Below are 14575 nucleotides of genomic sequence, written 5' to 3' on the forward strand. Positions count from 1 at the left end.
CTGGTGGCCACATTGCATCTCGATCGTTAGCATTCGATCAGCACTAAGAAAGACTTGACACGCATGACATTGATCACCACCCAGTGATCAATCAATTGTGATCACAGCTCAGTCCTACAGAAGGTTGGTCGCGGCCCGAATAGCTCAATGGTAACGTCTCTGACTGTGAAGCTGAGTGACACGGGATCGAATCCACCAGGGAGCATCAGTTCCCTCAAGATTACAGGTACACCTTGCTGATGAGTGCCAAGTAGCACGAAACCTGGGTCCAGGGTTTCCTGTTGACCACCTCCAACCACCATCTTACCTCAAGGTTGCTTACTCTAACCCTTTCTCTTTCTCCTGGTGATCGACTAGATCATGAAGACGTCAACATCTGGAGGGAATGACGGGATACGTGGACAGCTAGGAGAAGCCATCAACTCCAAAGGCTGTACTGTTTTGGATATTTTGTACTTTTAATATAATTTACTCTCTCTTGGGTTAGAACTGTTTATGCGGAACTCAAGGTTTGTGTTTGGATATAATTTAATACGAGCTACTCTAGAACGCTTCGCACGCTATGCAGAAGAACGTTGTCTGATCTAATCGAAAAAACTTTGGTTTTTTAGTCCTGAATTCAGGTCGAACATTAGTATTTCGATAGTTACAATAATCATCGGAGTCGGTGGCAGAGTAACTTTTCAAAGGCAGAAAATACAAAACCAAAAATTTAAGTGAAAAAACATTTTATTGGGATCATTCCCTGAAATACTGTGAACCTCAGTAATTTCAGATGATTTTCTTTATGATGATATATTTGTCAAGATAATAAGTCTTTCGAGATAAAACATGATCCTCATGATTTTGATAAAAATAATTACGAGGAAGGGAAGCAGCCGAAAAATTGTCATAGTGATATACCATGGGAATATGTTTATGTACATGAAACAACGAAATATATATATATATATATTATGAAATCTCAAAATGAAGGCTTCATGACAAACAACTAGATGAAACGATGTATAATAGAAGTATGATAAAAGATGTAAAATTCATGAAGGTATAAGAAGAATAATGAGCCCAAAAAAACAAACGAAAGTGAATAAAAGTTCAGAAGCCACAAAACCCAATAAGTAGGATTACAGTTGGCTTTGTTATACACACCGAGAGGGGGAGTGTCAAAATTAAAGAGACAATGGCAGGATGAATGCAGATAACTGTAGAATTGTCATCCTAAACTCAAATTAAACCATAGGGAATCAGTGTAACCTTTCTAAAATCGTAGAATGGGCAAGGAGGAAATATTTCGCGAACGCAAGTTTTTGAAATAAGTGAACCCTTGCATTTAAGGTAATTTAAAACTGTCTTTGTTGAGAATGAGGCAACCAAATTGAGTTAAAACTTTGTGTCGTATACACAGACTACAAGCTGATACATTGAAAGATAAAAGTAGTAGCCACAAACATTTGATGTGAGAATCAATGCTACTTGGGGTCTAGATTAAACTAACTGCTCATAAAATACGGTGTTATATGGTCCTAAATACCTCTGATGAATATATCCCACCTCTATGACTAAAATGCCTTGGTACGACCCGGGGAGGGGAGAGTCATCTCTCCCTCGCAAAATGCTCTCATATGGCTACGCGTGTACTAGCCATTGATATGGAAGTCCTACTCACCACCTTCTCGAGACGGAGGCGTTGTTTACAGAATTGAGAGGACGGAAAGCAACTGTCCGGCACTCCACTCGGGTTGGCGGATATGGAGGGTTCACCTAGTGGCGTTGGAAAACCCTGATTCCAGTCTAGTGGTGCACATGGGCTCCAGTATCCTGAGGGAACAAATGGTATATCAACCAGTTGCTGGTCACCGGCTACCATTGGACTGCATCTCCTTATGATGCTCCACTGCCTTGTAAATCAAACCTTTAGGTCGAAGGCTCCGGGTGTGGTCCCCTAAGAAAACCACTTGCTGCAGTCTGGGCATCCGGGCAGTATCACAACCCTCAAACAAATCAAGTGACTCGTGTGGTGCATATGTATTCAGTGCCTCTTTGTACCAATATTTGTGTTCAAATAAATAAAGAAAATGTGTAGTGGGTTTTCTTAAAAACCACAGCACTTACATAGAGTGGAGGTAATAATTACACGAATTATGTGAGACGTAGCACTCAGACACAACTTGGAAGGATAGTATGTGAAAATTGCTCGAAATGAACCAGTACGCATGAGTCACTATGTTTCTTTATATCAGACAATGTGTTATATCAGTGTTTTATGATGTTAGATTTAGATGCACCCGGATGATCAAAAGTGTTCTCCAGATTCGCATGTATTCTAGAAAGGATTTACCTTCTGAGACTACTAGAGAATAAAGTCTGATGCCCTTCGAATTAACCTAATACGGGACCATGGGACATACCCTACAAGCACTGTCTTATTTTTATTGCTTTCAGATAATTCTACCACACAAATAGCAGTTTGTCATTACTAAACACATACTGACTATCAGGAAAGGAGTCTCACCCCTCAGATTTCTAAATGTATTCCTACGATATACTATGAAATGTCCAGTTCTATCTCCCAGTACACGACATACACTGTAGCCTTAGTGAATCTTCTTCAAACAGATCCGTTATTCGTTACTGCCCCCTTAATACTTGACAGTCTGTGTGGTTTTATTTTTGTACGTTGAAACAATCTAAACTGTTATTTTCAATGATTGATAGTGTACGCGAATCTGCGTGAGGAAAACGTTAATAAATATTGTGTGCAGTAATATGCAAGTGACGTTCTTCAGTGAAAGATTGCTCTATTAATGATATTCAACTGTCGACACGAATAAAAAGTAATGTTTAATAACAATGTATTCCTTAGGACTAAATCGAAAGTTTTTGAAATTTAACGAGGAAGAACCTAATGTGAGAGCAACAAAGGGAGAGAAAAAATGTACCAAAGTATTTTTTGTAGTGGGTCGTTCTCAAAAATCAAGAGATGTATGTGAATATACAAATTAGATCCAGCTGATAATGAAAAAATTTGTTAGGGATACATTGATTTTACATGAATAAGGCATTGTTGAAAGCTGGCTATAAATTCCCTGTCGCTGAGATCGTAACACTAACAACAAGATATCGATGTATCTACCAATCTAATTTCGCTTCCGCTTTTAGTCACATTTTTTCTTTGACATTCCAACTCTTGGTAGTAGTCTATTAGGTTTTTCCTCACTCGGATTAGTCTTACTACTATCAACGGTGAAACTCAACCCGTTGTTTTCAGCTAAGTAACACAACTGGTTGATGTACATGTCATCATCTTGAAAATGTTCGAGCGTTTACAAAGGGTCTCGCGTTATTGTTTAGCATTTTCGACCATGGATAAACCAAGTTTACTCGGTTTCTCACAAATGTTGCATAGGACTTATAACTTACAAAGCAGTGGTGTGACCATAATTTGTGGACGGCTTTTGAGTTATAATAAACAGACCCTGAGGAAATTCAATCACTTTCCAAAGTTACTATAGAACTGTAAGTTAGTTAATTAAGAGTTGAGATTAGCAGTAAGAATAACAAATAAGTGTTTTCATTATGAACTCGCCCCAGGTGACATATTAAAATCATCCCACTTAGCTAGTTAGTCAGATTGGTAAATATTGAGTCGTAAAGCTTAATATATAATAGGTAAAGCATAAACATCATGCGCTTAGTCATGAAGTTTGAAAACAGTCAATATTTTTAGTTGAAACTTCTAACTAAACCACTGAATCAACGAAAATATATACGACGCTTTATCCTTGCATAAAAATTGAAAAACAGTTGTAACATCAGTTCAGTCACAAACGGTTTATTATCTTATGTGGGCTTGACAAAAATATGGGATTAAAAAGTCACCATGTATGCACTGCATCTTAAAAATTCGAGAGATTTAGACAAATTTCTGTCCACTATCTTTCCGTCTTAAATAGCACATTGGGTCTCATGGAACTACTTTCTCCTGAGTAAGGAACTATTTACAGGGTCGAGCGTTCCGCACCCACGGTTAGACTGAAAAGAGTCGATGACTGATGTTTCACAAAGTTCCGTATTGAGCGTCCTATGTAATACATATCAACGATCAAAAGGAGAAACTCATTTCACTGATCTGGATTTTTGTGGACGTTATCAAACTGACTAGAACTATCATATGTTAAGGCGACGCACAAGATTCAGTGCTACCGAGAGAGCAATCATACAAACATGGCCTAACATTCGGACTTCAAAAACTCAAAACGCTGCCATTTCAAACCACAAAGAGGATGAGCGTCGACGACTTTGTTTGAGGTCCTCTCCACTTCAGTACTTCACTTGGGTGCTATTTCGGCCCTTTGATAGCAGAAACTATGGATGCCAGAAAGTGTCGGAAAGGTATGACGGTAGCACTTTTGGAAAGTTTTCATTAGATTATAGGGGTATTAGAGGTAACCTTACATCAATGAATAACGAAATAGATACCCCATAACTCTCATACAAAAATTTGTCACTGAAGTCGAGCGGTGAATACCACGACGTAATGCTCTATGGGAACCACATAAAAGAGCAACGATCCAAGCGAAGTCCTCCTCATTTTATTAAAAAGTAGAATTTATCTAGAACCCTCTCTTATTTAACCGATTAAAAACATCTAAGAGGATAGCTTATAACAGAAACTTGAAAACTTAGTACACACCCAAGGCCTATTAATTCAATCCTTTCGTTTGCTCCTCATAACTTTGTCCATTCTCCGGTCTCCTGAGTCCTATTTTTACAGTTTACATACTGCAAACTATCAGTCACCTAATCAGTAATGTGACGGCTGCTGGTTTCAACAACCCTACCTTCCCGAGACTAACTCATCCTCTTAGGTTCAAGATTTTTCAAATTCTAAATAACTGTCAAATTCCTTAGGATTAGTGAAGATGAGTAGCTAGACTAGCTTTATTGTATGTTTCCGAGATCTTCGAAGTGTACTTTAACATTTAGAAGCAAATGTGAGAGGCAATTGGTTTGCATTAGTCTGTCATGATGACAATGACCATTGAAAGCTTTAATAAGATGCAGCATAACAAACTCATTAACCTGTTGTCGTGAATGATTTGTAGTCACGGTGTTGATAGTCTCATATTTGAGAAATCTTCGTCTTCAGAGTATGAATCTGATATACTTCGAAATCTTAACTGCATTTGTTGTCTGACATCCGTTATTTTCGACCAATCCTTGGAGCATAATATCCGTCAACTATATGCAAACAAGTATTTGAACTTTATTGAGGTCTCCAATCTTCGCTGTGAAACTATAATCTGCAGTGAAAAGTTGATCGACAAGTCTATAACTGCTATTTTAAGTAATTAATTCGATCCTAAAGTTCTATACTCAGGGACGAATTCTACAGAACTTCTTGAGAAAGATCAATGTACTTTTACAGGTAAATACCAATAAATAAACTGGACTCCCAACTACAATATAGTTTTACAATGTTTGTTTCTTCTAGCTAGTCCCAAACTAAAGCTTAAGTATCTGAGTTACACATACTATCAGGTAGGCAGTTATATACCAATTTATTCACAGGTTATCGCAACCATTGACAAAAGTCAGGATTACATTTATAGCCTTAAGCTGTTTTGCAGTTTATTGGACAACATCGCAGCTGCGAATTCGGCGCTTCCAGGTATTTCAGGATTTATCGCTTACATTAGATCTAATAACAAATTATATTTTCGTATTAATTAATACCATATCTTCTTATCTGGAATCATTTTCAATCTGCTACTTGAATTGTCTTCTTAAGCACCTTCCAAGAAAGTGTTTTGAGTCAGTAAGGATCAGTTTCCAGAAAGTTGCGGAGTTGATCCTAAGAAACAAGAACAGGGACGTTGTGGAAATCGGACTAGGTTTAACTGATTAGTTTAATATTTACCCCTGCACAGATTGTTTGTTCAAATTGTCCCTCTGCAATCAAAGCTTTGTTGAAATTTGCAAATATAAAGAGCTTCCAGTGGTTTTACGTGCCCTTCTAAATTCTAATGATGATCAAATTAAAGAAATTACATTTATATTCATTGAACTCCTGGTTGATAAGTTTAATGGTGATGCAACTAAACTGATTTGTACATCTGGTGTCATTGGTATGTATACGTTAGTTTGAATTATTTTAGAACTCCTGTTTGGCAACATTTCTTTTAAAAACCCTTGTTTCAGGTATTAAATTTGTTTTGCTTAATATAACTTCAGAAATGTTTTGAAATGCTTACAAAGAATAGGTACAGAAGTAGAGCTGATGTCTTCAGGTTTTGTGCCTCATGGTGAGTTATTCTAAAATTGTTCGAGATAGTTGGCCACTGTAACTGCCTATTAGGAATTAGCCAAATTGTAAAAGCCATTGATTCAAACCATGACTACGAAAATGGACTTTTGCCAGGGCTTGTGAAGATTACAAATAGTTTTATAATGTAGTAAGTTGATAGACTGCCAACCTTCATTCTGAAGTTATAATGGCCCATTGGAACTTTTTATATGCCCATCAATTTTAGGACAGTTTCTGAAGGCTATTTCAGATATTATGGAAGATTGCACAGCACAATTGGGAATATTAGGAATAACCTGTGTCGCTAATATCTTCAAGTAAGCTGCTTAAGTAAAGTTATTTGCAGATATGAAAGAGAGACAGAAAGTATGCCACTTAAGGAACTCAACAAATTTCTAAATTTCGTTGAACGTTTTGCAAGAAAACAAATTTATAATTCTAGACACCTTAAACAATCGAATAAAGAATGTGCGATCTCAAAGTCAGACATGAAAATAGAAGAAAAGTCTTTGTGTATTTTATTACCAACTTTGCTGAGTTTGTTAAGGGAAGTGCACGCGTAAGTTTTACCGTAATAGCATCAGCAAGTTTAGCTTCTTGTATACGAATAAAAGGACCCCGATAAAAATACCTGAAGTAATTATGGAAACTGAATGCTCTCTCACGTATATATTTTTTTCTGTAGTGATGAATTTAGTTTCTGTAGGTTTTATCCTATTAAATTCTTATGGTTTTAAAGCAATTAATGTATAAAAATGTTACTGTGGAGGATTTGCTATCGGTGCTGAGGATAACGACAATGTACGCTTATGGCATATGCTCAGACATTCTAGTTAAGGAGATTACCAATATTTGTGGCGGAATATTTGAGCAATTTCAGACCTTTAAAAACTGTGTTTCAAACGCTCTCAAAGACAAAATTTGCGAAAGTTTTACTTTGCTTCTTCCACTGTTTTACAAGATTTGCTTTTTGGTCGGTACTGAGAACGTTAAACCAGCTTTATTTTCACCTGGCTACCATACATTTAACGATAAAAAGCGGTAAATACATTTTTTTGTCGCATGGTTAAATAAAATTTGCTCTAGGGAGCTCAGCGTCCCGTTTTGTTCCATGTCTTTCCCGAAAGAAGTTTTGCTAGCTGTGATAACAATCAACTCCAGTATATATAACAATCTTAGTATTTCGCATCTATCAAAGCGTAGACATTTAACTGACGTCCTAAAGAGAGATGAGTTTAAAATTTGGATTTCTACTTTAGTTCGTGGATTCAAATATTTTACGAGTAAGTTTAAAATATATTTAGTGGTATAAACTTTAATGTTTCGAATATTTAAAACAATAGTACAAGCTTTTCTGAATCTTACCAGTGCTGAAATTTCTTAAACGGTTTGAGTCTTTAAAGTACACATTCTTCTATTTAAGGAACTTCGAGCCGTTGCTTCAAAGGACATTATTATTTAACTAGATTATCGGAAACTCAGAAAGTTATTTCAAACAACAACAACAACCACAGGATAAAAAGTATTTTGGCCGCCAATGTATTATGTAACTATTCGAATAGTTGATAATTTACATCTTTACATACAGACATTGTTTGCAACATAGCAACAAAACAATATGGTTTTGTTAAAATTCGCTCTGTGAGAAAATCCCGCTTATGTAGCTTTGTCAATACTAAACAAAAGTTCTTTTTCGTATATAGGGTGGTGTCAAGAAAAACATAAAAAACTTTTGTGGTAATGGTAGTTGTTAATCAGTTTACGTTTAGCAGCGAATAGAGCTGATAAGACGACATCTGTCATGGACTTCGCTTATATAGCTAGGACTATATATATTTGGAATTTCAAAATAAACTTTAAAGTCTCCTTCAAACATTGTTATAAGTTGAAATCAAGATGCTTTTGTAATTATGATTTGTTTTACTTCTCAGTTGAATGTATTTCAATAAAAACCTCACGTTGTGTCCAAAAATATCTGTATGTAAAAAGTAACGAAATACATAGGTCATGTTATTTCAAGAAAACATTTAGTGACTAAATGTACCAAGATTTTTGGGTATAACTCAGTGTTTTTAATTAGAAAGCGCCTCTAACACACTGTTCAGATCGACTACTTTTGTATGCTTGATAACTTTCCCTATCAAGGTGTGGATTTTGAGTACCTTGAAAAATACATGGAGTTAAGTATACGGGGACAAGAATTCATTGATATTTCTGCCTCAGCAATATCCATTGTATGCGTCCTTATCAATCGTAATATCAAACATATTAAAAAGCTGCAGAGATCCCCCTTGGTTGAAGATGGAGATCACGAGGCAAATTCACTTAGGTAAGTAATGTTTAAGCAGAAACCCTGGTTAGTGATAGCTTCACTTTAGTACAGTAATATAAAGGAAAGAAGCTAACAGTTTTCTAAATGCATCAAACGATTTTTCTTTTAGAATCAGCCAGACCTTGATATCTTAGCACATCACAGCTCGTGATAACGAGACACGTTTATTTAAAGTATATTTTTTATGTCGACACACTAAGTTTTATAAGTTTTATAGCAAAGTGAACTATATTTAATTATTCTTTTGCGTATACCGTTATTTTGACATTGTAGTCAACGTCCCTTATCATCACGATTTCTATGAAAAGACTAAAAGAAACTCACCATATTATCTTGCTGTTGTACGGAAACTAATTCTGTCAAGTTTATGAGCAATTAAAACCGTTTCAATGATAGCATGTTATCGAAATATAACCACTATTAAACCCACCATTTCTATGTACGCGCACTAATTTTGTAGTAAGTCGAATGGCTTATCATTGACTAAAAATTTTTTGAGTCAGAACAGACGTCAGTTGTGCTATTTAGGTGTTATATGGCAATAACTATTGAAGCTAACGGTAAGAGACATCCAAAACTAATGAAAACCATCATTTCAATGATTGTCCAACTTAAATTGGTCGGTGATTTCGATAACACTCGACGATCTCCACAACTCCAAAATCAAGAGCTATCATTATTAAAACAGAACATTTAGAAGAATGATGTTGAAACTGATCGATTGTAGTCCTAAACAGTAATTGGAAGGTTCAAGTAAAATAGTATCAAGTGGATTCAAACTTCACCCCGTTGCACTAGTAAGTGTCTATCAGGACTCAGTAGCTAAGTGGTTAGGGCAATGACTTTTGAAGCAAGCGGTACTGGGTTGGAGTCCCTGAGTAAATATCAACTCTAGGATGCATTAGCACTCAGCTGACGAGTCCCATATAGATAGAAACGCACGTTCTGGGTTCCACTGCTGGCCAACATACATCTTTGTTTAGAATGAGGTTCTGTTTAAAATAATTACATACAAAACGGGTCACTGAAATTTTGTTTGGAGTAAGTTTTCTATGATGATAATCTGATTTTCCAAAGTTTAATATACTAGCTATGGTAGCCAAACTTCCGGCTCTGGCTAAAACGTACACTTGTCATGAAACATAAAGCTTGTTGAGGTTGATAGTTGCAAATTATTATTCTCAGTCGTTTTAGAAGACACTAATACTAAAGTGGTCCCCAGTTTAGGGAATTTCCAGCTCTTACTGGGGACATTGCTATACTATTTTGGAATGTCTACGAGTTTTGCGTAATTCCAGAAGTACGGAAAACTGCGAACAAGTAAAGAATAAACGGTGGTTTACTAAGTTATATAGAATGGTTCTATTTTAAGCCGGACATAACATTTTGTCACCCTATTTTGTCTTCGATTTGAATTTGGGACAAATGCTATAAGGGAAACCATGTAATACTCATCCGGGATCTTGCCGAGAGCATTTGACTTATTGGACTAGCATATTTTTAATTGCGAACCGACTTTCAATTCATTATTACAAACCACTTTGACTAAGTGACAAATGATTCTTATCATAAATATGAATTTTTAACAATATTCCTGAAATTAAGCTTCTTATTTTCTACTTATATACGTGTTCATTATAAATATCAAACTTTTCTTGTCTATTTCTCAGGGTTGGGTTATGTATAACTGTAAAAATAGATGTGTTACATAATAAGTTTAGTATTCACTTTATAAGAATCTCTAAATCCATACCATGAGATTAAATTCCTAAATATGTTCGGTATTTTCTAGGAGTAGGTTTGTATTCCTTTTTTGTCTGTCATTGGAAAGTAAAGTTGCCAATCTTCTGAACCAAGTGCTGAATTTGGCGGGCGCTTTAAAAAGTCGAATCATGTGAAAATTATCTACTTGTCAACAAGATCTCAGTGGAGACACATGTTTGACCACTAACTAAGATCTACTGTACGTAGCGTTTCAAGTCTTATATAATTAAAAAAACTGTTGTGTGCAAAACATATTTTCCCTAGCACCGATACATAAAACATATGAAGCCATTAATATATAGTGAGATCCCAAATATAAAGTACTGGACAAAAAGTAACTCGTTTGTTACGATTATAAGACATATTTCACGCAGCAGGTTGTGCATTTCTATTCACAGTCTCTCTCAATATCTAAGATTAAATGTGACTAAAGAAAATGGTAGGAGGATTCACAATGATTAAGTTCCACATATGATATATCATTAATACACAAAACGTTATAGCTGGTAGTCTAGATAACATGGGGTATTATGTACAGTCATTAGTTTCTTCCAGTTGCAGAGTAAATGGTTGACTGTCTTACCATGGGTTTTGGTAGCATGATGCTTTAAATTTTATCATTTTTCTGTCAGAATGTACCAACCTTATGTATGCACTGTTGTTATAGTTTACTGAATATTCTTATCTTGCTTTTTGAGTAGCATAACTCCACACTTGTTTAAAGCCCTCAACACTAATTGATGGATTTATTCACCCACCAAATACTATTCAGTATAATAATATAACATAGAGCAATTTTTAGTTTCAACAATTTTTGAGGAACTGGATGAAGAGATGTAATATGTTTCCTTTTCAAAACTTAAAACAGTGCACATACTGTTTGCTTTGAGTTACCAAACCTTTTATCTATAGTAACCAGCTCATTAGAATAAAAACAGCGACTTGGTATCAATCAACAAATGGTTTTGAAAAGAATTATCAACGTTTCTTGTCATAATTCTCCATACGTTGTTACCAGATTCTTCATAATAAAATTAAAATCATACCATCAAACATAAGAGTCAGATGTGTCAAATATTCATATCCACAGTCCGTTTACTAGTAAAGAAGAGGAAAACAATCATATAAACAATAAAAGTTTTGCTTCTATTTAGTGTTGCAAGAACATGTCTCCAAATGGACTCTGAATGCGATTTACCTTACATTGACTTCATGTGTTTTGATAGATTGACATCCCTCTGTAAGTCAAATTATGATTTGCGGTATCTCAAAAACTGTAGTAGAATCTTATTTACTCAATCATATTGCAAATCTAAACAACATTATTAAATATGGTCTTTTTATCGGATAAGTAGTACTTAAAAGTATGTTAAAAAACTCTGAAAAAGTTTTAAAGACACTGGCTCAAAAATATTTTTAGGTAAATCTGTTTAATCATGGCAGAACACAATTTTATTGACTATGGATAGCGTGAAAAGGAAAACAACAAAAACCCATTTATCTGATTAACAAAAACGACCAAACTTAGAGTGAAAAGAGAAGAACTAAGTAAATCTGATGCTGAAAATAAACCTTGGACATATTTGTTACCATTTCCAACCAAACGATAGAACTACCCGTGACCAAGGTGATGGATATCACTGCCTAATACCCCATCTTCCTATATACACCATTAACCTAATTTATTCATAATTAGTTTTAATTAATACTGTCTTTACAGAACGATATCGTTGATACATGATCTGTCTGTCGTAATCATTCAAACTTTATTCAGTGGTCTGCCTACGATACTTACGAGCACACATCTCAGTTTTCTCCAATAATCAGACGACTTTGCTGGGTAACATCAAATCATGAGCTTAGACGTAAGTGAGCTAAGAAATGCACTTATTTGACCAGTGAATTCTACAGCTTATATAAAGTTTGAGAAAATTAAAGAAGCATCTAAACTGGACGATTGACCATTTACGTCTCAATATCTTAAACAACTCTTTACGTCGTTTAGGCTGTGAACGCGCCTCAGATCATCTGTAGTTTTTACCAGTGCGAAGATTTCTGAGATAGACTCATCTATTTAGACAAATGAAGCTATATATATATTTACATATATATTTTAGAGAAAATAAGGGATGTATGTATTGATTGTCTACTTCTTGAATTTCATTCAATGATTGAATAACCCTTATTTCTGATATCTTTAAAACTAGGCATTGTTTTATTTTCCCAAGCAAAACTTTAAAGCAAATAATTCAGTTTCCCACAAAGGCAGGAGTCAACTTCTTTCTTCTGGTTTCGGTTTTAATCACCGTAGAATTTCTCATCACATATATGGTAAGGCGATGTTTTAGTTTCTTAACTTATAATTCTTCCAGTGTTTGCCGAAATTCCGGAATGTTTTCGATAATTCTGCGATCATCGATGAGTATAATAAAGGTATGTTGTTTTAACTTTGGATAAATAGATCTTATTCGTCTGAGCTCAAACTTGATACATCTTGTGTAAAACTTACAGATCAAGCCTTCAATATTAATGTCGTCAAATATTTGGGGATAACTGATTTAATATGTTTGCTAGTTTTGTGCTACATTCAATACCTCATTAGAATTACTACTATTAGCAGTAATTTTTCGAGTTACAAAAATAAGCAACTGAGAAGGTAATTATTTCAGTTCTCGCGAAAATCTACCATAATTATTTGCTTGATTATATCGTATTTATTGTCCTATTCTAAAACCTTTTAAAAGAATCTGAAATTCAGATGAAAAAAACTGTCACTTTATCTTTCACTTCGCATATTGGGCATCTAAACAATAAATAAAGACATTAAGCTTTCAAAAATGCTTTGTGACTACACTGTTATCAATATGTACTTATCCTATTGCTACTTACGCTTGTAAAATTTCTGATTAGTGAGACAGACGACTGAGATGATTTACATTATTCGTGTCAATCGAGTAGGGAATTGAAACGATTCTCTCAAATCGTTTATATGATGAACATTCAAATTCATGAAGTTTTTGTCAATGAAGCTAACAATATATATTAATTAATTTGAAGTATCATAACTTAATTAAAAGTATGTTGGAGTGAAAGTGTAGGTTGTTTTTATATTTACTGAAAATGTTAGCTATTGACTAAGTGGATTTAAAATTTACTCAAAGACTATGCGAGTTGAAATTAACTCTCTATTTTTGTACAAATAAGAAGGCTTCTAAGAATAAGTCATTCAAGAAGGGAAACGCATTCAGTAAGAATTCGGTTTTTAGTAAATATCATTTGTGGATAAATAAGTTTGTAACTATGGAGGGTAATAGAAGTCACATTATGCTGTACGTTATGTACAAGTAGTGCTTCGTAGTTAATTAAATTCAGAGAATTTCAGTGATGTTATTTTAATTCCAGAATGCATCTTGGATAAATAAAATGAAATGATCACCTGGTTAGTTATTCAAAAACAAAGGTAGTAAATATGTACTTTACAAATTATTAATTCTTTATTTAGATCATTAAACACTATATTGGTAATAGAAATTGCGACATTTGTCAAGAAAAACACTTTGCAACTCTTAGTTTGATCTGGATTTCTATCACTTAGTATTTTTCACGATCATATAGTAATGAAGAAGCATTACCTCATGATAAATTTAATGTATTTTTCTGTGTGATATATACTCATTTTTACAGAAACCACTATCATGTATAGAACACAGGTTTTTTATAATTACCAAACGCTGATCTACATCGCCTTAAACCCACTGACCATGAACATGTGAAACGTACAAATTCATGAAGTTGAAATCCCTGTTTTTTATTTTTTAGGTTTAGATATTTTATCTTTAGCACTGTTTGATCGTCTACAGCCCGTACATACTCTGGTTCTATTGCGCACTCCACGATTTTCTACTTACTTAGAAAACTGCAGTCCCTGCTGGATTAAAATGGCCCAAAAAATTGTAGGTTGAAAGTCATTTTTGGTTATAGTACAAAAGTCTTTTGATTCTTTCGGTAAGCACCAATGAAGCTATTTTACTCCTTATAACGTCTTCTTAAGAAACACAGAGTTAAATGATTGATAACCAATGCATATGGTACTTCACAAAAGATTTTAGGAGGATTAGATATCTTAGTTGCATTTGACCGTAAGGGAACTTTCCAAAGAGGAATTAATACCT

At 34.6% G+C, this 14575-nt stretch overlaps 1 protein-coding gene across 1 annotated transcript; it reads left to right on the forward strand.

The window, feature by feature from the left end:
- Nucleotides 1–4367: 4367 nt before the first annotated feature.
- Smp_158790 (hypothetical protein) lies at nt 4368–14365 on the forward strand (the record flags this gene model as incomplete). Its single annotated transcript, XM_018788497.1, has 10 exons — nt 4368–4392; nt 5931–6128; nt 6159–6201; nt 6235–6305; nt 6534–6624; nt 7394–7590; nt 8453–8636; nt 12611–12734; nt 12776–12836; nt 14223–14365. The coding sequence occupies 10 exons, from the start codon at nt 4368–4370 to the stop codon at nt 14363–14365; spliced, it is 1137 nt and encodes a 378-aa protein (XP_018654034.1).
- Between the last annotated feature and the right edge of the window lie 210 nt (nt 14366–14575).

The sequence above is a fragment of the Schistosoma mansoni genome, chromosome W (assembly GCF_000237925.1).
Source record: "Schistosoma mansoni strain Puerto Rico chromosome W, complete genome".
Lineage (NCBI taxonomy): Eukaryota > Metazoa > Platyhelminthes > Trematoda > Strigeidida > Schistosomatidae > Schistosoma > Schistosoma mansoni.